Source organism: Lipotes vexillifer, unplaced genomic scaffold (assembly GCF_000442215.2).
Source record: "Lipotes vexillifer unplaced genomic scaffold, Lipotes_vexillifer_v1.1 scaffold1177, whole genome shotgun sequence".
Classification (NCBI taxonomy): domain Eukaryota; kingdom Metazoa; phylum Chordata; class Mammalia; order Artiodactyla; family Lipotidae; genus Lipotes; species Lipotes vexillifer.
Window position 1 is genome coordinate 412,575 of NW_006789843.1, and position 23,181 is coordinate 435,755.

General features: G+C 37.9%; 1 protein-coding gene and 1 non-coding gene across 2 annotated transcripts in view; one reads left to right on the plus strand and one right to left on the minus strand.

Moving 5' to 3' along the window:
- The window catches only part of RIC8B (RIC8 guanine nucleotide exchange factor B), a 119,627-nt gene that overhangs the window by 70,909 nt on the left and 25,537 nt on the right, over positions 1 to 23,181 (minus strand). Inside the window, exon 3 of the mRNA XM_007462870.1 lies at positions 4,897 to 5,505. Within this exon, the coding sequence (XP_007462932.1) occupies positions 4,897 to 5,505 (609 nt within the window). The remainder of the gene's footprint in view (positions 1 to 4,896; positions 5,506 to 23,181) is intronic.
- On the plus strand, positions 7,393 to 7,465 carry TRNAG-UCC (transfer RNA glycine (anticodon UCC)). The gene has a single exon. It is a non-coding gene; the product is annotated as a tRNA-Gly (tRNA).

Genomic DNA, 23,181 nt, shown 5'->3' on the forward strand with positions numbered 1-23,181 from the left:
GTGAAACACAAATACACACTCACACACAAATGTACACATGCACTCTTACTTGGAAATATAGCTATACATCAGGTAGTATTTCACCCTATGTCTTACCCTAGCCATTTTGCAGTTATTTGTCCTACTAAATTGCATATGTTCCTTACAGGCAAAGATTAAGTATTCCACCACCACACCTTTTACATTTAACATGGTGCCAGGCATAAAGTAATAAAGGCTTTTTTGAATTAACTTACAAAAGGAAATATAAATGTTATAAAATAGTGTGCTGTATCTCCAAAAAGGCTAGAATCTGCTCTCTAAACAAATATTCATTGAACACCTACTCTGTGCTAGGTATGTTGCTTAGCAGAAAGACTATGCCAGGGAGGTCAGACATACCCCCAAAGATCAAGAATATATGGCATTTGTAGCGTCTGTGCATTTCTGAGTTGATTTTTTTTATTTTCAAATATATAGAAAATATAGAGAAGAATAGTAAATAATGTGACAAACAGTTATATATCTATCTGTTTACATGTCTGTTTTTCCTATGACACTGTTAGTTCTCTGAGGGCAGAGATGCTTTATATTGCATCTTGTGTGCCTAATACAGAACTTTGCACATATTGGGCACTCAATAATAAATGTTGAAAAATGATTCAGTTAAAAAACATGGTACAGCGTGAAGCTTTATTTTTAATTAAATAATGTCAAGTCCTTTTTTCACACTTTCTTCAAAGTCTCTAAAATCATTATGGGGCTAATCTCTTCTGTTACGATGTGACATTCCCAAATAACTCCTATAGATACTCACTGTCTTATCTCACTCAGATAGCATCCTTTGACTACTCAGATACTTGTACTACTTCTCTGTTTGCACTTGGCTGTCTGGCTCTAACATGTGTGTTGGTCCTTGTATTTTCTCATTACATTGCACTGATACCTAGGAAGCGCTGCAGAAGGGAATGTGTGCTAAGTAAGGGATCTCTAGAATAACATGCTTTCCTCCATGAACAGAGAGATTTAGCAAAGTGCTGAAGCAAAAAGAAGACAAGACCATTCCCATTAACTTTTCTAGAACTGATTTTGGGTCCTATAAAAGGAATAATTTGACTTTTTTAAACATACTACCTTCAGGAAAGGGAAAGAAAGAGGGAGGAAGGCAGGGAGACAGACTGACACCACATGTGGAAATAAGGCCAGCTACATTTCCTAATGAATGGAAAGGAATCTCCGAATTAATCTGCTTGATAGCATTGGCTTCCAGGCAGGAATTTAACATTGAGGCATGAACCTAAAATGAACAAATCACACTAATTTGCTAAACCTCAAAAAAACCCTAATTTTCTGTTTTTTTGTGAACTGTAAATGAACAGTCATAAAAATACCTACTGAAACAGTTAAAACCCAAACCAAACATCTGCATTTTCTGTGACAACTGAGTTGTAAAGTAGGTAAAGATTTTAAAAAGTGAAATGCCGGGGGTTTGAGAGGTGTAAACTAGCACTATTCTTCTGAAGGTCAGTTTGGTAATACATATAAATTTAAATACATATGATATACACAAAAAACCCTGAAGTTTTGAAAAACCCTTTGGCCCATGAATTTCAGGAATTTATCTACAAAGATTTTACAACAAGAAAATTCACCGTGTATTACTATGTAAGACAGCAAACAACTGCAAACAATACAAATCTTTACACATAGGGGATTTGTTAAAGGTTGATAGATCCTTATGAAGGAATACTCAAGTATTTTTATACATATGAGTATTCTTTCATAAAGATTTATTATCTTTACGAGAAGAAAGTGGTTGTTAAAAAGTTTTTTGGTTGCAGAACTCTTTTTATACCCCAAATGAAATCTAGTTACGACCTAAATTTAAAGAAAAACAATAGCAGCAGCAACAATCAAAGATGCTGGGTTTTTTTGGCCACACTGTGCAGCCTGTGGGGCATGTGCCATCTTAGTTCTCCTACCAGTGATCAAACCCCTACCCCCCTGGAGTGGGAGCGTAGAGTCTTAACCACTGGACAGCCAGGGAAGTCCCCAAAGGCGCTCTTTTTAAAGAAAGGGTGGGGAACTTGAAACACTGTCCGCTCATCCCCAGAGGTTACTCCTAGGAACATTATGGCTTCAAGGAACACACTGTGTAATCCACTACTCTTCAAGAACATTTATTGTGGAAAAAAAAAGCAAGATGATAAAATGACTGCATTTTTTGTAAAAAAAAAAATATATATATATATATATATATATATATATATATATACACACACACACACATGTTTATATATTACACAATGAATAATGGTTAGAAAGATATACATCAAAATGCAAATAGGGCTTATCTTTGAATGGTAGGTTTATAGGTAATTTGTATTTTCTTATTGCTCGTATGCTTTTTTCCCTTAGATCTGAAGTGTTATTTAGCATGTATTATTTTCATAATAAGGAAAATATTATTTTTAAATCTATATTTTAAAGTTGGATTCTTCTGTACAGTAAGCTTTCCATATCCCTTTATTTCAGCTGGTATTTTAAGGTATTAACAATTCTTTAGATGCTCGCTCAACTAGAGAAAAATGTCTTTAATCTGACAATCAAGGAGATATTAAAATTCAGGTAAATGGACCTTTACTGGCAAGTTTCTCTACATCCTTACTACAGATTTCTTTTATGCTAAGTTATGTATACCTCAGTAAAAAGTACTGTATGTTCTGATTTCTGTGTCTTTTCACATGCTGTTCAATTTCTGTGAAATGTTTCATACTCCCATTCAAATGGCCAAATCATTCTCAGTCTTCAGATCTCAGGAGAGACTTTCAGTGGTCTTCTCTAACTATACTAAGTATTCTCCATCATTGTACTGTTTCTCTCCTAGTACTTAACACAATTTAAATTATATATTTGTTTACTTATTACCTATATCACCAATAAAACTGAAGTCTGCAGAGACTATGTGTATTATTTGCCAATATATTACACAACGCCTAGCATAATACCTGGCAATTGTTCATAAATATTTATTGACTGACTGATTTACTAAATGCTTGCTAAAATTTGAATTTAGAGACTTATGGAGACTCAAGTGGTTTAAAATAAGCTTTCCCACACTCTTGCCTAAGTGGGTTGGCAAGGTCCTGTTTTCAATACTGTTTACAATTTCTGATAACTTCAATAATAGCCCAGAGTCATATTAACTAGGCACATTTTATAATGCTTGAATAAAGTGATCCATGACTCACGAGAGTTCTGTTGAGATGCCTGCTTCACGACTACTGATCCTTTATCATGTATCTTTTGGAAAATAAACATTCTATAATACAGAATAAGTATTTGCCACTTCAACATTTTCTAAAGCTTCTTCCAGCCCTGCTATTAATTATAATTGAAGCACACTAATTAGGGCTAATCTCAATATACTGATATTTATTACATATCATTCCATACCTTTGCTGATGTGTAGCCACTGAACTATAAACCCTTTCTGTCAGGAATCTGAAGAGCATAAGCTACTATCTGGGGCACAATTTAAATAACAGGGGCTCCAACAATGGCAAACCAACAGTCTCAGAAGAGCTCTTGCAACTAAATGGAGAACTTAAAAACACCAAAACAAACAGTGTAAGAAAAATAACCATAGAAGGTACCAAATAAGCATAGAGACATAACATTTTAAATATTTCCAAATATTTGGTTTCAAAGCATAAATGGAGCATGTGGGCTTTCCACATCTTTTTCTGCCAAGTCCCAGGAAAAACTGACCATACTACAGTCATCTAAAACAGCTGTTAGGACTGATCTTCAAATATTTGGTTTCAAAATATAGACCTATTTGCACTTTAAAACTCAGATGCCTGCATACTCCTACTATAGCACTGCACTGAGATAATCCTTTCAAAGTAGGCTGCTGGCAAAAACAGATCTTTATTCATGGTAAGAACTGCTTCAAATGGACACAGCAAAATGTTAGCCTAAGTCCTAAAGTCAATTGTCAGAAAAGATAATTTGCTCTGGCACCAGAATACTTTTCTTTTCTTTTTTTTTTAAGGCAGAGACTAAATTTTATGAGTTATTTAAGGTTAAAGAGAGAGGGTAAATGTGAAATATTAAGATTCTAGAAGCAAGGGAAAAAGTTTATGTCCAGTTTACTTAAAATTATTGACTTCCTTAAACTAAGCTTCTTGTTTAGCATATTGTTCTTGTGGGTACTCAAATTTAAACTATCAAATCTGCCTCACTTTGGGTTGCTAAAAGGTCCAAGCCACAGAGAAGGATCTTAGTCTAGCAATAAGTCAAGTGGTTTAAAATAAACTTTCCCATATTCTGGTATAATTATACTTGTTTTCTAGGACTGTGTTATAAGCATGGCTATCTAGTTGTCCTACACTTCTGGTAGTTATCTAAACACTACAGAGTAACAGGTTAGGAGACTAGGATGATAGGTGATAAACACAATGTCTTTTACTCTACTGAGCAGACATCAATTCTGATTGATCAATTTCAACTTGCCTGAATATCTTTATGTTTCTTTAAGACTGCAGGCAATGAAAATGCCTATACCTTTATGAATCACATTGTTTTGTTTCCCTTTAAATCCATCATTTAAACCTTGTTCCTGAAAGAGGAACTTAAAAAAAAAGACACATGATAGTACAACTCAGAAAAGGAACTGTATTTGGCATCTTATAAAACAGTAGTCAATCTTCACCCTATTCTTCTGATAAGTGTTACACAAATGGGAAGAATAAGAGTTATAATGGTTAAGAAATGTATCTTGAGTCATTTAACTGATTGAGGGAACTGGAAACTTTTTCCATTTCCCTACTTAGCATTCCTCTCTGGCAGGCAGCTCTAAGGACACCCCAAACCAATGAAATTCCAAGTAGATAAGAATATTCTCAACCTTACCTCTTTATGCACCTTCCAACTGTCTACCGTCACATTGAAGAGAGCTTTGAGGGCCTCAATGGCACAGTCTGTCTCCTGAGGTGAGAGAGGAGGTCCATTACGGTCTATGGCCGATTCATATTCATCGGTCCACTTGATGCTAAAGGCACTTTCCAAGATCTGGGTTAGCAGCGGTAGTCCTTGGAGCTCATAGCGCAATTGTGACCTGATGTCGGTGTGCAAAAGTGACAGGACGAAGAGCAAGCGCAAGTCAAAGCACTTAATGTCATTGATAAACTTTCGGTCCTTGCACTTTCTCAGGAGGTTACAGAGCTTTGCAGCAAGGTTAAGTTCCAGGCTGAGCTGCTGTGCCATCTGACTGTTGAACACTATGTTACAAAGACATTTTAATGACTCCACGATAACTGGGAACTCTGACACCTTCTCCAAAGAATCATCCGACTCATTTAGCTTGGCTAGTCGCAGCAGTATCTGCATATTTTCCTTAGTTGTTACAGGAACTAAAACCTTTTTGTCTCTGGAGAGAATGCGGAGAACTTCAAGGCAGGATACTTGACATGTTGTTGGGATGTCCTTTAAAAGGACTTTAAATATGCCTTCACAGAGTTTCTGAAAAACAAGAATGAGTATGAAAAAATCATTATTTGGCTTAAGTGATTTAAAACAGAATGTTTCTCTATCAATGTATTTAACTGCAGTTCAAGATCTGGCTAGAAAAGGTTTTTACTTTTTTAAAGTCACAGAATGTTAGAACTGAAAGAGACCTTATATTTGGTGTACTTCTTTTACTTTACAGATATGGAAATTGAGGGCCAGAAAGGTTAAGCTACTTGTATGGGGCCAGGGTGAATTACTGGGGTAGCAACAGATAGAGTATAGGTTTCCTAATTTCCAGCCCAATATTCTTCCTATAAAATCACTTATTCTCTTTTAAACTGACTAGTTTCAAATGTCTTATATGGCTTTGTTCTCAATGAATTTTTAACATCAGACTACACATACTATCAGGATAGAAGGTAATCATCTGAATCATAGCTGTTTCCTTCCTGGAAATAAAGATTAATGCCTTGAGAATTGGTTCACAATTGGCTACAAGTATAGGCTCTCATAAAAAGACTTAAAGAAGTCTGCATTTCTGCCAGTTTCAGCTGTGCTATTTCTTCTGAGTAGTACTACTGCAGTAGTCCCATGTTTTATAAACCTTAGAACTCTCTTTAGCTAACGGGTAATAACATTTCATCATCAAATGACCCCAGAGATCTTTTGCTGACAACACTGATAAAAATTATTCCAAGTGTTGGGTTCCAAAGAGGGCTCAGCTAGCATATATGATGCCTTTGAGTCAACTGCAAAAAGGTGCCCCTCTCCAGGCTAACTGCAAAAAATGTTCCTACTGGGTGGACAAATTACAAAACAGCCTTCTTCCTCTGGGCAGCCCTGTGCCAGGACACATGACTTGGGAAGCTCAGAGTGTGGGCAGGATCTTAAGCTTCCCTTTGTTCTCTTGGTGTAGGGCACAGATTACACAAATATATGCGGTAGTCCTGGTTCCAAATTTTGCTACCACTATCTCAGAAACAACTCTTTATTTGGACCCAAAGTTTACTCTATCTTGAATTTTTTGAAAAACAGTTCTTTCTGTCATTGCCAAATTTAAGAACCATTGATAATTCTCTCAAAATTCAATGTCCAGCTTTCTTCTCCATAAACTGCAGATCTGGGACTCTGAAGCTCAAACCTTATATGTGCAGCAAGCAGATATAACCATTCCACTGCTGACCATTTCTATACCCGTTACAATTTCAGCAAGCAGATATAACCATTCCACTGCTGACCATTTCTATACCCGTTACAATTTATAAAAATAACAGCAACAACTATGACCAATACAAGGTTTTACAAAGTTTCTATTAACCTATCATCAGACTTTAACTTTTTTAAAAAGAAGCTATCTGTGGGTCAAGCATTATGATCTTGGCAGGAATCCTAGGCCATGGGCATCTTCTCAGTACATCTGAGTCAAACAGCTATGGAAATGTCAATTTTATTTTTTTATAAATTTATTTATTTTATTTATTTAGTTTTGGCTGCATTGGGTCTTTGTTGCTGTGCACGGGCTTTCTCTAGGTGCGGTGAGCAGGGGCTATTCGTTGTGGTACACGGGCTTCTCATTGCAGTGGCTTCTCTTGTCACAGAGCACAGGCTCTAAGCATGCAGGCTTCAGTAATTGTGGCATGCAGGCTCAGTAGTTGTGCCACATGGGCTCTAGAGCGCAGGCTCAGTAGTTGTGGTGCACGGACTTAGTTGCTCCACAGCATGTGGGATCTTCCTGAACCAGGGCTCGAACCCATGTCCCCTGCATTGGCAGGCGGATTCTTAACCACTGCACCACCAGGGAAACCCGGAAATGTCCATTTTAAATGTACTATGCTCTCTAGATGGAGGTGGGAAGGAAATTAACCTAACAAGCTAAAAAAAAACTTCATCCCTGGGACTTCCCTGGTGGTCCAGTGGTTAAGACTCTGCGCTTCCAATGCAGGGGGCCTGGGTTCGATCCCTGGTCAGGGAACTAGATCTCGCAGGGCACAACTAAGGCCCGGGGCAGCCAAAAAAAACCAAAAAACAAAAAGGCACTCTATCCTTTAACATACCTGATAACTGGAAGGGACTTCCACTTAATGTTTTAATATCATTGTTAAAGCATTTTTTTCATGAATGCAGTTTTGTGGTGGAGGAAAGTATAATGTGCCTATTATTAAAAATATAAAAAATGGGAAATTTTCTCCAATTTCAGATCTTTCACATCCAAGACAAAAAAAAGTACCTTCTACATACTATTTCCTATGTGGTATATTCCTGGGTGGTGGAGTTAAATAACCTTTGCTCCCATACAATTTTACCCAAGAGGGAAATTATCTACATTCCTAGTTAAGAAATACATAATAAATATGATATTATAAAATACTATATATGTGAATTTGGAGTTCTACATATCTAATAAAACACAGAAATCTTTTTTTTTTTTAGCAGTACGCGGGCCTCTCACTGTTGTGGCCTCTCCCATTGCGGAACACAGGCTCCGGATGCGCAGGCTCAGCGGCCATGGCTCACGGGCCCAGCTGCTCCACGGCATGTGGGATCTTCCCGGACTGGGGCACGAACCCGTGTCCCCTGCATCAGCAGGAGGACTCTCAACCACTGCGCCACCAGGGAAGCCCCTAAAACACAGAAATCTTTAGCTCTTTTCTTTCTAAACCAAAAACAAGAGCAACAATAAAATCCAAAAAACAAAAAAATCTGTGGGTAATATGGCTCCTTTCTTCCTCCACCTTCAGACTCAAGAAAGAAAAAAAGCAAAATATGAATACAAACTGGCATAGCCAAGGCTATTAGCCACATGGACTGTTAAACTCTGGGACATAAGAAGGCTACATAAAAGAAATTGGGGAGGCCTATAAAATTTATAGTTAAAAACTGCCTCATCTAAAGGCTTGCAGGACATCAGCAACCGAGACTGTTTTAAGTACAGTTTTCAATCATAGTTGTTTTAAACTCATCATAGTTGATGTCATTTCTCATCACAGACTTGCCTCACATGACAACAGTTAGGTAGCTTTTTGCTGTAATGTCCCTTGAAAAGTAATGCCAGTTCTTGGACAATGACCCCTCCCTTTTTTGTATTACAACTTAAAAAAAATCAGACATAAAAATATAACAAAGGAATAGTTAACAGACACACTCATCGCTGTACTCCATATGATCATTTCTATTCAGAGAATATTATAAAGAACAAAGAACAAATAAACCATGTACCACATCTGGATGAATCAGAAAGTTTTGCTTTGCATATGAACACCAAGCAAGACAAGGTAGCATTCTTTACGATTGCTCCATCTGTTGAGTGCATGCACGACTTCTATGTTTCAAAGGTGCTCCTGTTTCACCTTTATTTTGCCCTAATGTAATTTTCCTGTGCTATAACTTTTTTTCAGTTGATTTTACTCTTCCTAAAACATACTCTGTTCTCTTCAAACACTTTCCATAGCTCCCTGTTGCCCACAGAATGCAGCTGAAATAAGCTCAGTGCCCCCTTTCCTACTGCTGTCTCCGTCACACACATACCCTCCTTCTCCTTTCTTTTCCAAGTGCTCCAAAGGGACTCCCAATCCCCTGACCATATGCCCTGAACCTTTCTCCTTCCATTCTCTCAGCATGGCCTACCCTGTCCCCATTTCCACCAGTCAGGACCCCACTCTTTTTCTAAGGTTTAATTTGAGGACTAAGGGGTCTAGAAGACTCCCCAGCCACTCCCTCCTTTGCTTTCTTTCTATATAGCACTTAGTTCCAACAAGCAGTTAGTTTCTTTTTACAGAGTGAGCTGTTGGGGCATCTCACTCCTTTTCCAGGCCCCTTGAGAACAGAGGCTATGTTTCATCTGTATCCCAGTGGCTGGCCCAGGTGTGCTACAGCTGTTTTTAAGTGCAAGATAACCACAAACTCCCAAAGATTACCAGCTTTAAAATCTACCACCTGACTCTCCAGCTCCTTCCAAAGAATAACTCCTTTGTATTCCACCACCAGCCACCTCACTATCAAGTCTTCTCTTCCTCATTTTGCAAGTACAATAAATCATCATCACATAACATTTTAAGTGCAAACTGTTTTTATTTACTTTCAAAGTATTTATTTATACAAACTTGTTATCATTGTTCAACTGATATATTTTTAAATCTGAAACTATTTTGGTATCTTAGATAACAATGGAACACATAATTTTTTTTTCCATTAGAATGGATGTAAATACCTTCTGAGCTAAAAACTCTTCCCTTAGAGGTAGGTTTTCAGGAATGAACTAAAGTCATAAAGCAAAGCTTAAGTGTGCTTACAAAGTATAATTACTTCAGAGAGGCTGAGGAAAAGCCCTTTTAAAATGCTCGTTAGCTTAGGAGCCATGACTATTTCCAAAAAGTTAGACTGCAAGACCCAGCAGCAGAGACTCAAGATTGAGATTCTCAATGTTAATACCAGGTATTGTCAAAAATTTTTGGTAGTTTCGGGCTTCCCTGGTGGCGCAGTGGTTGAGAGTCCGCCTGCCAATGCAGGGTACACGGGTTTGTGCCCTGGTCCGGGAGGATCCCACGTGCCGCGGAGTGGCTGGGCCCGTGAGCCATGGCTGCTGGGCCTGCGCGTCCGGAGCCTGTGCTCCGCAGTGGGAGAGGCCACAGCAGTGAGAGGCCTGTGTACCGCAAAAAAAAAAAAAAAAAATTTTTGGTAGTTTGCTCCGAAATGGAAACCCTAGAGTATACTACAGTAATGGTTCTCACACTTCAGCATGCATGATAATCACCTAAAGGATTACTTATTGTTAATTTTATTGAAGTACAGTTGATTTACAGTGTTAATTTCTGCTGTATAGCAAAGTGATTCAGTTATATATATATATATATATATATATTCTTTTTCATATTCTCTTCCATTACGGTTTATCACAGGATACTGAACATAGGTCTCTGCATCATACAACAAACTTTGTTGTTTATCAATCCTGTATATAATAGTCTGTCTGCTAATCTCAAATTCTCAATCCTTCTCTCCCCACCACCCTCCCCCTTGGCAACCACAAGTCTGTCCTCTGTGTCTGTGAGTCTGTTTCTGTTTCATAGATATGTTCATTTGTGTCGTATTTTAGATTCCACACGTAAGTGATGTCACATAGTATTTGTCGTTCTCTTTCTGACTTACTTCACTTAGTATGATAATCTTTAGGTGAGGATTGTTGAAACACAGATTGCTGTACTCACCTCCAGAGTTTCTGATTCAGTGGGTCTGGAATGAGGCCAGAATTGGGACTTTTAACAAGTTCCCAGTTGATGCTGTCGCTGCTGGTTCAGGAGCCACACTCTGAAAACCACTAAACTACAACCAACAATGGACTGACATAACTTGGATGTTCGGGGCCAGGGGTTAACTGACAGTAGCTGACCAGATAAGCACAGAAAAGTAGGCAGAGCTGAAAGCCATTAACACAAATACCTTAACTTCTCCTCAACTGTCCTAAAGATGTATAAGGGTTGCAGGAATAGAAATGGGATGTCATTATCTGGTCACATTACCTTTCTTAAATGTTAAAAATCACTAGAGGTGTGAAGTGTATTACTTAAGATCAGTGGTCCTGGGCCTAAAACTTGTTCAACTTACCATGGATTCTAGAACCAGAACAGTGTTGTGATTAAGACCAGGGGTTCTGGATTTAAATTTCTGGTGTTCAAAGGCTGGCTCTTCTACTGTCTTCTAATGGTGTGACCTTGGCAAGTTACTGACTTCTCTGGGTCTCACCTACTTTAGGACTTAAATGACATCACACATGTATAGTACTTACAACAGTGCCCAGAATGTGTTAAGTGCTCAGTACTGGCTATCATTTATATATTATTATAAGGTAAAAATCTCAAAGTCCTCAGTTTAGCTTTTAAGATCCTCCACCCTGCTTTTTTTTTTTTTTTCCTTGCGTTATGCGGGCCTCTCACTGTTGTGGCCTCTCCCATTTGCGGAGCACAGGCTCCGGACGCGCAGGCTCAGCGGCCATGGCTCACGGGCCCAGCCGCTCCGCGGCATGTGGGATCTTCCCGAAACGGGGCACGAACCCGCGTCTCCTGCATCGGCAGGCGGACTCTCAAGCACTGCGCCACCAGGGAAGCCCCTCCACCCTGCTTTTTGAGTTTTCTCTTTCATATTATTCCCCGATCAAACCCTCCTCTCTAGTTGTGTTCCTTTCGAATTATCTCATATAGAGCTTTTTTGCTTTCTTACCATCTCCCCTCTACCTGCATGAGTCTTTCTCCCTCTCTTGACTATTTAAGTTTTAACCATTCTCCAAAGCTAAGCTTAAAATTAACTTTTGATATAAAGTTCTTCCTAACCACTTCAGCCCCCAACATTCTTCCCCTCCAAGGAACACCCAAACCAAAATTTGTAGCAATCATTGGTGCTTAGTACATTCTTCCTGTTTTCTTTTTATGAGTTTGCCTCAACTACTAAAAGCTCTCTGAAGGTGGAAAGCACATCTTTCTTTCATGAGAGAAGAAAATGTACTATAGTGGCTTCTGAATCAGAAAAACCTGGTTTTAATTCCCAGCTTCACCACTGTGTGATTCAGACATTATTTTACTTCTCTGAGTCTCACTTTCTCATTTGTAAAATGGGAATAATATCACTTACTTCTCAGAGGGCTGTTGTGAAATAGACTCTGGGATGTAATAAGCACTCTTTGAATTGTGACTATTATTGTTTTATTTATTCATAATCCTTGTAGCCCTCAGTAGAGCAACTAGAACACAGTAAGCACCCAAAATATAAACTGACTGTACTAAGAAGTTCCCTGAATTTAAAGCATTAGTAGAAGTCTATTAATGTTGTCTTGACACGTCTCCTTTCTAAGAAGGAAAGAGAGAAGTAGTAAAGGCTATTCTTGTGATTGTACTGGTAGGATCGTTTGCCCCATGGCATAAAATAGTCTTTCCATACAAGCAGCAGCAATTATTTGTCTTTATATAAAGTTCTTTTTTCTGAAGAGTTTAAATTACTTAAATATATATGTTCTTTAAAATGTAAAATGCGGGCTTCCCTGGTGGCGCAGTGCTTGAGAGTCCGCCTGCCGATGCAGGAGACGCGGGTTCGTGCCCCGTTTCGGGAAGATCCCACATGCCGCGGAGCGGCTGGGCCCGTGAGCCATGGCCACTGAGCCTGCGCGGCCGGAGCCTGTGCTCCACAAATGGGAGAGGCCACAACAGTGAGAGGCCCGCATAACGCAAAAAAAAAAAAAAAAAAAAAAAAAAAATGTAAAATGCATCAAACTACTGAAGAAAATAGAAAAAACATTCATAATTATACTACCTAGTATATTTTATATGCAGCTGACAGAAGGATTTATCCTTTGTCAATCTATTTGAGTATCAGTAACATGCATATTACTTCAGCCTACACAGTCACAATCATCATGTGTATATAATCTTGTTTTCTGTCTTAAATTTAATTTTTAATGTAATTATAAGCATTTTCCACATTGCTATAGAGCCCTTATAAACATAATTTTAACTTGATGCAATATTAAATATGACTCCTGCTCTCAATAAGTCTTTAGCATGAAATCCAGCAGAGTTCAGAAAAAGCAGTGGACTTAGCATCAGAAGGGATGACTTCCTAATTTTAATAATTATAGTAATATTATTTGCTTATGTGCTTTATAGTTTACAAAAAAAACTTTCATATATGTTCCTCAATCTAAGGAATGCTTACTGAACATTTACTATATGATTCTTTAAATGACTGCCTAAGGACACAACTAAGAAGTAGAAGGCCAGGACTCAACTGAGATCATCTGACTCCAGTATGATTTCCACTGTAAGTCCATGATCATACTATAGCTGTCTCTCATTTGTTAACTGTGACCTTCAGCATGTCACTTTATTAGGTTTTCTTCTTCCTCTATAACATGCATTAAAACTCTTTAAGGCAATCTTCTTCCAGCTCCAGAATGGTAGGCTTTTCACTATGAATCTGTAAAACTAGGATTAGCTTTCGCTTTAACTATGAAACAAGCAAAACATTCTATGATGTGTATGTGAGGATTCAAATGATCTATCATGATTTATATATTGTCCTAAAAGTATATAATTGATGTATAGAAATAGTATTGATTTCTAAAAGTATTTATAAAAAGAGAAAAGTCGTTTTTGTTTTGTTTTTTCCTCATATTTTACTGATTTGAGTCCTCTCCTTCTTTTTCGTGATGAGTCTGGCTAATGGTTTATCAATTTTGTTTATCTTCTCAAAGAACCAGCTTTTAGTTTTATTGATTTTTGCTATTGTTTTCTTTGTTTCTATTTCATTTATTTCTGCTCTGATCTTTATGATTTCTTTCCTTCTGCTAACTTTGGGTTTTGTTTGTTCTTCTTTCTATAGTTCCTTTAGGTGTAAGGTGAGATTATTTATTTGAGATTTTTTGTTTCTTGAGGTAGGCTTGTATAGCTATAAACTTCCCTCTTAGAACTGCTTTTGCTGCATCCCATAGGTTTTGGATTGTCGTGTTTTCATTGTCATTTGTCTAGATATTTTGTGATTTCCTCTTTGATTTCTTCAGTGATCTCTTGGTTATTTAGTAATGTAGTGTTTAGCCTCCATGAGTTTGTGTTTTTTACGTTTTTTCCCCTGTAATTCATTTCTAATCTTATAGCTTTGTGGTCAGAAAAGATGCTTGATATGATTTCAATTTTCTTAACTTTACCGAGGCTTGACTTGTGACCCAAGATGTGATCTATCCTGGAGAACGTTCTGTGCGCACTTGAGAAGAAAGTGTAATCTGCCGTTTTTGGATGGAATGTCCTATAAATATCAGTTAAATCTATCTGGTCTATTGTGTCATTTAAAACTTCTGTTTCCTTATTTATTTTCATTTTGGATGATCTGCCCATTGGTGTAAGTGAGGTGTTAAAGTCCCCCACTATTACTGTGTTACTGTCAATTTCCTCTTTTACAGCTGTTAGCAGCTGCCTTCAGTATTGAGGTGCTCCTATTTTGGGTGCATATATATTTATAATTGTTACATCTTTTTCTTGGATTGATCCCTTGATCATTATGTAGTGTCATTCCTTGTCTCTTGTAACATTCTTTATTTTAAAGTCTATTTTATCTGATATGAGTATTGTGACTCCAGCTTTCTTTTGATTTCCAATTTGCATGGAATATCTTTTTCCATCTCCTCACTTTCAGTCTGTATGTGTCCCTAGGTCTGAAGTGGGTCTCTTGTAGACAGCATATATATGGGTCTTGTTTTTGTACCCATTCAGCAAGCCTGTGTCTTTTGGTTGGAGCATTTAATCCATTCACATTTAAGGTAATTATTGATATGTATGTTCCTATTACCATTTTCTTTTTTTGTTTTTTTTACAGTACACGGGCCTCTCACTGTTGTGGCCTCTCCCGTTGCAGAGCACAGGCTCTGGATGCGCTGGCTCAGCGGCCATGGCTCACGGGCCTAGCAGCTCTGCGGCATGTGGGATCTTCCCGGACCAGGGCACGAACCCGTGTTCCCTGCATCGGCAGGCAGACTCTCAACCACTGTGCCACCAGGGAAGCCCCCTATGACCATTTTCTTAATTGTTTAGGGTTTGTTTTTGTAGGTCCTTTTCTGCTCTTCTGTTTCCCACTTAGAAAAGTTCATTTAGCATATGTTGTAGAGCTGATTTGGTGGTGCTGAATTCTCTTAGCTTTTGCTTGTCTGTAAAGCTTTTGATTTCTCCATCGAATCTGAATGAGATGCTTGCTGGGTAGACTAATCTTGCTTGTAGGTTCTTCCCTTTTATCACTTTAAGTATATCATGCCAATCCCTTCTGGCTTGTAGAGTTTCTGCTGAGAAATCAGCTGTTAACTTTATGGGAGTTCCCTTGTATGTTATTTGTCATTTTTCCCTTGCTGCTTTCAATAATTTTTCTTTGTCTTTAATTTTTGTCAATTTGATTACTATGTGTTACGGCGTGTTTCTCCTTGGGTTTATCCTGTATGGGACTTGCTGCGCTTCCTGGACTTGGGTGGCTATTTCCTTTCCCATATTAGGGAAGTTTTCAACTATAATCTCTTCAAATATTTTCTCGGGTCCTTTCTCTCTCTCTTCTCCTTCTGGGACCCCTATAATGCGAATGTTGTTGCGTTTAATGTTTTCTCAGAGGTCTCTTAGGCTGTCTTCATTTCTTTTCATTCTTTTTTCCTTATTCTGTTCTGCAGCAGTGAATTCCACCATTCTGTCTTCCAGGACACTTATCCGTTCTTCTGCCTCAGATTTTCTGATATTGATTCCTTCTAGTGTATTTTTCATTTCAGTTATTGTATTGTTCATCTCTGTTTGTTTGTTCTTTAATTCTTCTAGGTCTTTGTTAAACTTTTCTTGCATCTTCTCGATCTCTGCCTCCATTGTTTTTCCGAGGTCCTGGATCATCTTCACTCTCATTATTCTGAATTCTTTTTCTGGAAGGTTGCCTACCTCCACTTCATTTAGTTGTTTTTCTGGGGTTTTATCTTGTTCCTTCATCTGGTACATAGCCCTCTGCCTTTTCATCTTGTCTACCTTTCTGTGAATGTGGTTTTCGTTCCACAGGCTGCAGGATTGTAGTTCTCCTTGCTTCTGCTGTCTGCCCTCTGGTGGATGAGGCTATCTAACAGGCTTGTGCAGGTTTCCTTGAAAGCCAAGTTTTACATACAAAGAAAATGTCTTTGCTTATAATACAGACATAGTTAGTCTACTGTACTCTGGCAACCAAAAGAAGTAGTTAGAAAACACCTTTAAAAATTAATTAATTAATTAATTAATTTTTGGCTGCGTTGGGTCTTCATTGCTGTGTGTGGGCTTTCTCTAGTTGTGGCCAGGAGGGGCTACTCTTCGTTGTGGTGTGTGGGCTTCTCATTGTGGTGGCTCCTCTTGTTGCGGAGCACAGGCTCTAGGTGTGCGGGCTTCAGTAGTTGTGGCGTATGGGCTTAGTTGCTCCGTGGCCTGTGGGATCTTCCAGGACCAGGGCTTAAACCTGTGTCCCATGCATTGGCAGGGAGATTCTTAACCACTGCATCACCAGGGAAGTTCCCAGAAAACACTTTTGAGACAAGTACTACTGCAAAGTATCTGCAGATTGGTGCCAGTTCACATACTGTTTGTTTCCAGACCATGCTGAGATAGGTTCGTAAGTTGAGATAGGTGTAAAAAGTTGCAAGTATGTATTCAGAAACCTTTATAGTGATTTGACTTTGCTATGACATCCAAGGATGTGATTACTTCTTTAATGATTCATTTTCATTGTATTTTTAAAAGTACTGGTCTACCACAAATTAGGGAAAAATTAACAAAAACAAAACACTTGGTCCTTCATCACAAATAATGTGAGAAGCACTGGTCTAGCGAATGCATTTTATCCTGTATAAGTTTTCTTCTAGTATATAATCAAGGCAGAAAAACTAACTAAGATCCCAGACTAATGAGGAAATAATATAAAGCCTCATAAATATACTTCCTAAGAGTTTGTTTAATTGTTAGGCATTGTGGTGAAAAGTGATAGATGTTCATCAAAATCCATTCTCCCTTTCTTAAATAGTAACAGAACTGTGGCAAGTTTCACGGCTGCCTAGCTACAGCATGCTCCTCAGCTCTTCTTCATGGCCATATGACTGAGCTCTTGCCAGAATGTGTGTGGACACACTGTATGCCCTTTTCAGGTTTGTGTCATTAAGACAGCGGGCATGCCTTCTCCCTTTTCTTGTCCCCTTCTGCAGCCCAGAACCTGGAAGTGGCAGCCCCAATATAGGCTAGAACAACGCTCAATGGCAAAGCATGACTAGACAAACTTATAAAGAAACTGGGTCACTGAATAAACACATGGAGCAGAGCTACTCATCTGCATGGTTGATCACCTCAGGACTGTTACTTGAAAAGGTAATAAACACCTACAGTCCTTAAATCACTTCTTTCTTGGGGTCCCTTTGTTGCAACAACTTAGCTTTAAATTTAAATAAGAATGCACTTTTAAAATATGCCCCATCGATGCCCCATCCAGAACCTCTTATACCATCATTCCATAAGTAACAGAAATTATATTTTGCCTCAATAATTAAGCAACCACTCTCTATATCTAATACCAAGAGTTAAACCAACTTGGCCTGGTCATGCCAAGTTGTTCATTTGCTCATTGTTCAGTTGTTCATCTATTCGCTCATTAAGAACTCACCAAGTGTCTATTTAATAAAGCCAAGATAAAATGGGTATGATAGTATCTACTTCATAGGATTGTTGGGGGAATTAAATGAGATAATGTGTATGTGCTACCTTAGAATAAAATAAATACTAAATAAATTTATGTGCATATACACTGTAACTACAATGTAGGTGCTATATATATAGTATTACCATACACTTTAGCAAGAGGCTACATGGTATAATAGAGAATATGAGTTGCCAAGTGAGACAGACTTCACTTTGCTATTTATTACCTATGAGATCTGGGCAAGTTATTTGTTTTTTCTGAGCATAAGGTTTGTTACGTGTGAAATGGGATAATACCCTATGTGTTACAGTGTTGTTTATTAAATGAGAGGATGGTACACAGTAACAGGCAAAATTGTACATTTCTAAGAACAAGACCTCTAATTAAACATCTCAGCCAAGAGCAGTATCTTGAAAGAGGCTTGTTTTCTGATTGAAATAATAAGCCTACATGTACATTTGACATCTAGTTCTCTCTCCAACAACAGTGCTTACCAAAAGGATTTAATTTAATATACAGAGGTTTTCAAAAATCTTTATTATTAGTTGGTGAAATTCAGGTAAAGATTCATAAATTAACTTAGAATAAAAATGGGCCAATGACTAGGGACTTCCCTGGTGGACCAATGGTTGGTAAAGAATCCACCTTCCAGTGTAAGGGACGCAGGTTCGATCCCTGGCCAGGGAACTAAGATTCCACATGCCACGGGGCAACTAAGCCCGCGTGCCACAACTACTGAGCTCGTGTGCCTCAAACGAAGAGAGCCCGTGTGCCACAAACTACAGAGCCCACGCACTCTGGACCCTGTGTGCCACAACTACAGAGCCCACGCACCCTGAAGCCCATGCACCACAACTAGAGAGAAGCTCACACGCTTCAATGAAGACCCTGCGTGCTGCAAGTAAGACCTGAGCCGCAACTAAGACCTGATGCAGCCAAAAAAAAAAAAAATGGGCCAATGACTGAGCAACCAAATAAAAAGTGAAACAACAGTGAACAGAGAAAGTGAACACTGCAAAAGACAAGGACTAAACTAATGTCTGTTTTATTTATAAGAAACAGGAAAATGCAATAACTTTCTAGTTCAAGTTGGAAAGATGGGCAGAGTACACACATAGCATAGGCAGTGAGTTCAACTTGGCAGTAACCCTACCATAACTACAGGCCAGAAAAGAGTCAAAGAGCCAAAAAAAAAAATGAGTGTAATTTCCAGAATCAGAATATTAAGAGTTATAAAGGGATGTAATGACTACTTAATATCAACAAACACTAGCAGTGCAAAAGGTTCTACTAAAAAAATGGGTTTTGTGAGAGAATAAGTCTGGGAAACTTATAAGACTTATTAAAATATTAAAGATTCTCAGATGAACTATGAAAAAGAAAACTGTTTAACTTTTAAAAGCTGCTATTTCCTTTATTTATTTGAATCCTTTCAGAAAACAATACCTAATAACATACACAGCATTAGGGGATATTTATTTTATAGATATGAAAACTAACTACCATGGAGGCTAAATGATTTGCTTAAGGTAGCACAGAAAGCTACAATTGGAAAGGGGACTGAGATTATTATTTGACTCCCAGTCCTACTCTCTTCTCATTGTACTGATATCTGGTGATGAAATAAATAAAAAACGAGTGTTCCAACATTCAAAGCAATTCTGGGATAAGCTAGGTCTGTGAAAGGAATTACTGAGGACTGATTTTTTTCTCCTTAAATAAACAGACTTAAGTCCTTAACCATGGTTCTACTTCTTCTTCTTCTTATTTAATGTTTCTGTTCTTCTATTGTAGAGGGAGTGAAATACCTATCCTTAGAGTCTACCACTTTCTCTTTAGTAAGAATGGATTCCCCATCCCACCCCCACTTTGTTGTCCACTATGTCTACAAGGTTAGCCAAATGCTTGATTTATGCTCTCACTGCAATCAACCAGTGCTCCTATAGTGATGGGATAAGGACCCTGCTCTTAAAATAGGCACATCCGGGAGATATGGCACAGTGCCAGGGATACTTAAAGTCACAGGACAATCCTGTGCATCCTCTTTAACCACTGTTTTATGGAAAGATTTATCAAAGGTGGGGGTGGGGAAGTTTCTACATAAATATAAACAAATGTGTTAAAACTCACAATACAAAAAGTCACATGAATTTTTGAGATAAAAATTCAAATGTGAAAGCAATTTTACAATTAAGGCAGGATCCCTTGAATGATGCCTCCTTGGCTTCTCAAGGTTATGCCTACATTCTTCTCTGATGGATGTCACTGGATATATAGTCCACATGGATCTAATTTTAGTTCTTAACTGGAGCTGAAGGTCAACCACCTAAATCTGATAGTTCTAAACTTCTGCCCTCTGCGTACAGCAATATTGAGTGTGTGTGTGCGTGCGTGCACACTCGCACAAGACAGAAAAAGACAGAGGTATTAAATTCTAAAATAAGCTTACTATAATCAACAGTTAGAACAATGCTATGAGTTCCAGAAGACAGACCTAACAAAAAAATTGTATTTTACAAAAATGTTAAACAATTAATGACTTACTGCCAGGATCTACAATGCGCTTTTAAGAAAGGTTAGAGAGGATTCTGGAGGTCAAATTTAGAATTTCTTTATAAAAATCTAATGATGAGGTTTTCTAAATTAATATTCATGCAGCTGGTTTCATTTATATTTAGTTTAATATTATATCTATACACTTTGGGGTTTTTATTCCTACTTGTAGTATGGGAGGCAACAGTAATTGTCCCTTTTTATTTAATGAATACTGTCCTTGTGAATGGGGTTTTTAATCTCACTTCCTAAATTTCACCTTTAGCTCCCCTTCTTGCACATGTACATTTTTTTCAGTAATACAATCCTTCTGGCTATGTTCTATATCATGGTGATCCTGCCAAAAGACTGAAAAGAGAGTTCAGAGTAAGAACAATTATGTAAGTTTGGCTCAAGTTTCTTTGCTAATTAGCAATCCTGAGAAAGACATGATGCATCATCAAGAGTTCATTAACAGACGGAAAAGACAGCTTAGGTGTAAACGAAAACTTAAAAACCAATCAGCTACCCTTCCTTTCTTGACTGAGGGCAAAAATGGGCATGTCAAAACGATTAATTTCTCTTCAAACATAGTACCTGCCAAATCTGCTTCTCTTACTACTTAAGCAGGAGTCTTTATTTTCAGAAAGCCCTCTTCTCCACTACCTATGCAAAACATATATTAAGTTAATACTGACAAATACAGAAGTATTATCATTTCTTGCATTTTAATTAGCCAAATGAGGGAAATTATCTCATTTAATTTTACTGAGTTCTTAGTCAAGTTAGAGTTTTTTCTTAGTTTTATTAATTTTACTTTATATATATATATATATATATATTTTTTAACATCTTTATTGGAGTATAATTGCTTTACAATGGTGTGTTAGTTTCTGATCAATCACAAAGTGAATCAGCTATACGTATACATATATCCTCATATCCCCTCCCTCTTGCATCTCCCACCCACCCTTCCTAACCCACCACTCTAAGGGGTCACAAAGCACTGAGCTGATCTCCCTGTGCTATGCGGCTGCTTCCCACTAGCTATCTACTTTACATTTGGTAGTGTATATGTGTCCACGCCACTCTCTCACTTCGTCCCAGCTTACCCTTCCCCCTCGCCGTGTCCTCAGGTCCATTCTCTACGTCTGTATCATTATTCCTGCCCTGCCCCTAGGTTCTTCAGAAACTTTTTTTTTTTAGATTCCATATATATGTGTTAGCATACAGTATTTGTTTTTCTCATTCTGACTTACTTCACTCTGTATCACAGTCCATCCACCTCACTACAAGTAACTCAATTTCGTTTCTTTTTATGGCTCAGTAATATTCCATTGTATATATGTGCCACACTTTCTTTATCCATTCATCTGTCGATGGACACTTAGGTTGCTTCCATGTCCTGGCTATTGTAAATAGAGCTGCAATGAACACTGTGATACATGACTCTTTTTGAATTATGGTTTTCTCAGGGTATATGCCCAGCAGTGGGATTGCTGGGTCATATGGTAGTTCTATTTTCAGTTTTTTAGGGAACCTCCATACTGTTCTCTATAGTGGCTGTATCAATTTACATTCCCACCAACAGTGTAAGAGGGTTCCCTTTTCTCCACACCCTCTCCAGCATTTATTGTTTGTAGACTTTTTGATCATGGCCATTCTGACTGGTTTGAGATGATACCTCATTATAGTTTTGCATTTCTCTAATGATTAGTGATGCTGAGCATCCTTTTATGTGTTTGTTGGCAAGCTGTATATCTTCTTTGGAGAAATGTCTAGTTAGGTCTTCTGCCCATTTTTGGATTGGGTTATTTGTTTTTTTTTTTTTATATTGAGCTGCATGAGCTGCTTATATATTTTGGAGATTAATCCTTTGTCAGTTGCTTCGTTTGCAAATATTTTCTCCCATTCTGAGGGTTGTCTTTTCATCTTGTCTATGGTTTCCTTTGCTGTGCAAAAGCTTTTATATTTCATTAGGTCCCACTTGTTTATTTTTGTTTTTATTTCCATTTCTCTAGGAGGTGGGCCAGAAAAGATCTTGCTGTGATTTATGACATAAGAGTGTTCTGCCTATGTTTTCCTCTAAGAGTTTTATAATGTCTGGCCTTACATTTAGGTCTTTAATCCATTTGGAGTTTTTGTGTATGGTGTTAGGGAGTGTTCTAATTTCATTCTTTTACATGTAGCTGTCCAGTTTTCCCAGCACCACTTACTGAAGAGGCTGTCTTTTCTCCACTGTATATTCTTGCCTCCTTTATCAAAGATAAAGTGACCATGTGTGCGTGGGTTTATCTCTGGGCTTTCTATCCTGTTCCATTGATCTATATTTGTTTTTCTGCCAGTACCATAATTGTCTTGATAACTGTAGCTTTGCCATATAGTCTGAAGTCAGGGAGCCTGATTCCTCTAGCTCCATTTTTCCTTTTCAAGATTGCTATTTGGGGTCTTTTGTGTTTCCATACAAATTGTGAAATTTTTTGTTCTAGTTCTCTGAAAAATGCCATTGGTATTTTGATAGGGATTGCACTGAATCTGTAGATTGTTGGGTAGTATAGTCATTTTCACAATGTTGATTCTTCCAATCTAAGAACATTTTATATGGCTCCATCTGTTTGTATCATCTTTAATTTCTTTCATCAGTGTCTTATAGTTTCCTGCAACAGGTCTTTTGTCTCCTTAGGTAGGTTTATTCCTAGGTATTTTATTCTTTTTGTTGCAGTGGTAAATGGGAGTGTTTCCTTAATTTCTCTTTCAGATTTTTCATCATTAGTGTATAGGAATGCAAGAGATTTCTGTGCATTAATTTTGTATCCTGCTACTTTACCAGATTCATTGATTAGCTCTAGTAGTTTTCTGTTGGCATCTTTAGGATTCTCTATGTATAGTATCATGTCCTCTGCAAATAGTGACAGCTTTACTTCTTCTTTTCCGATTTGGATACCTTTTATT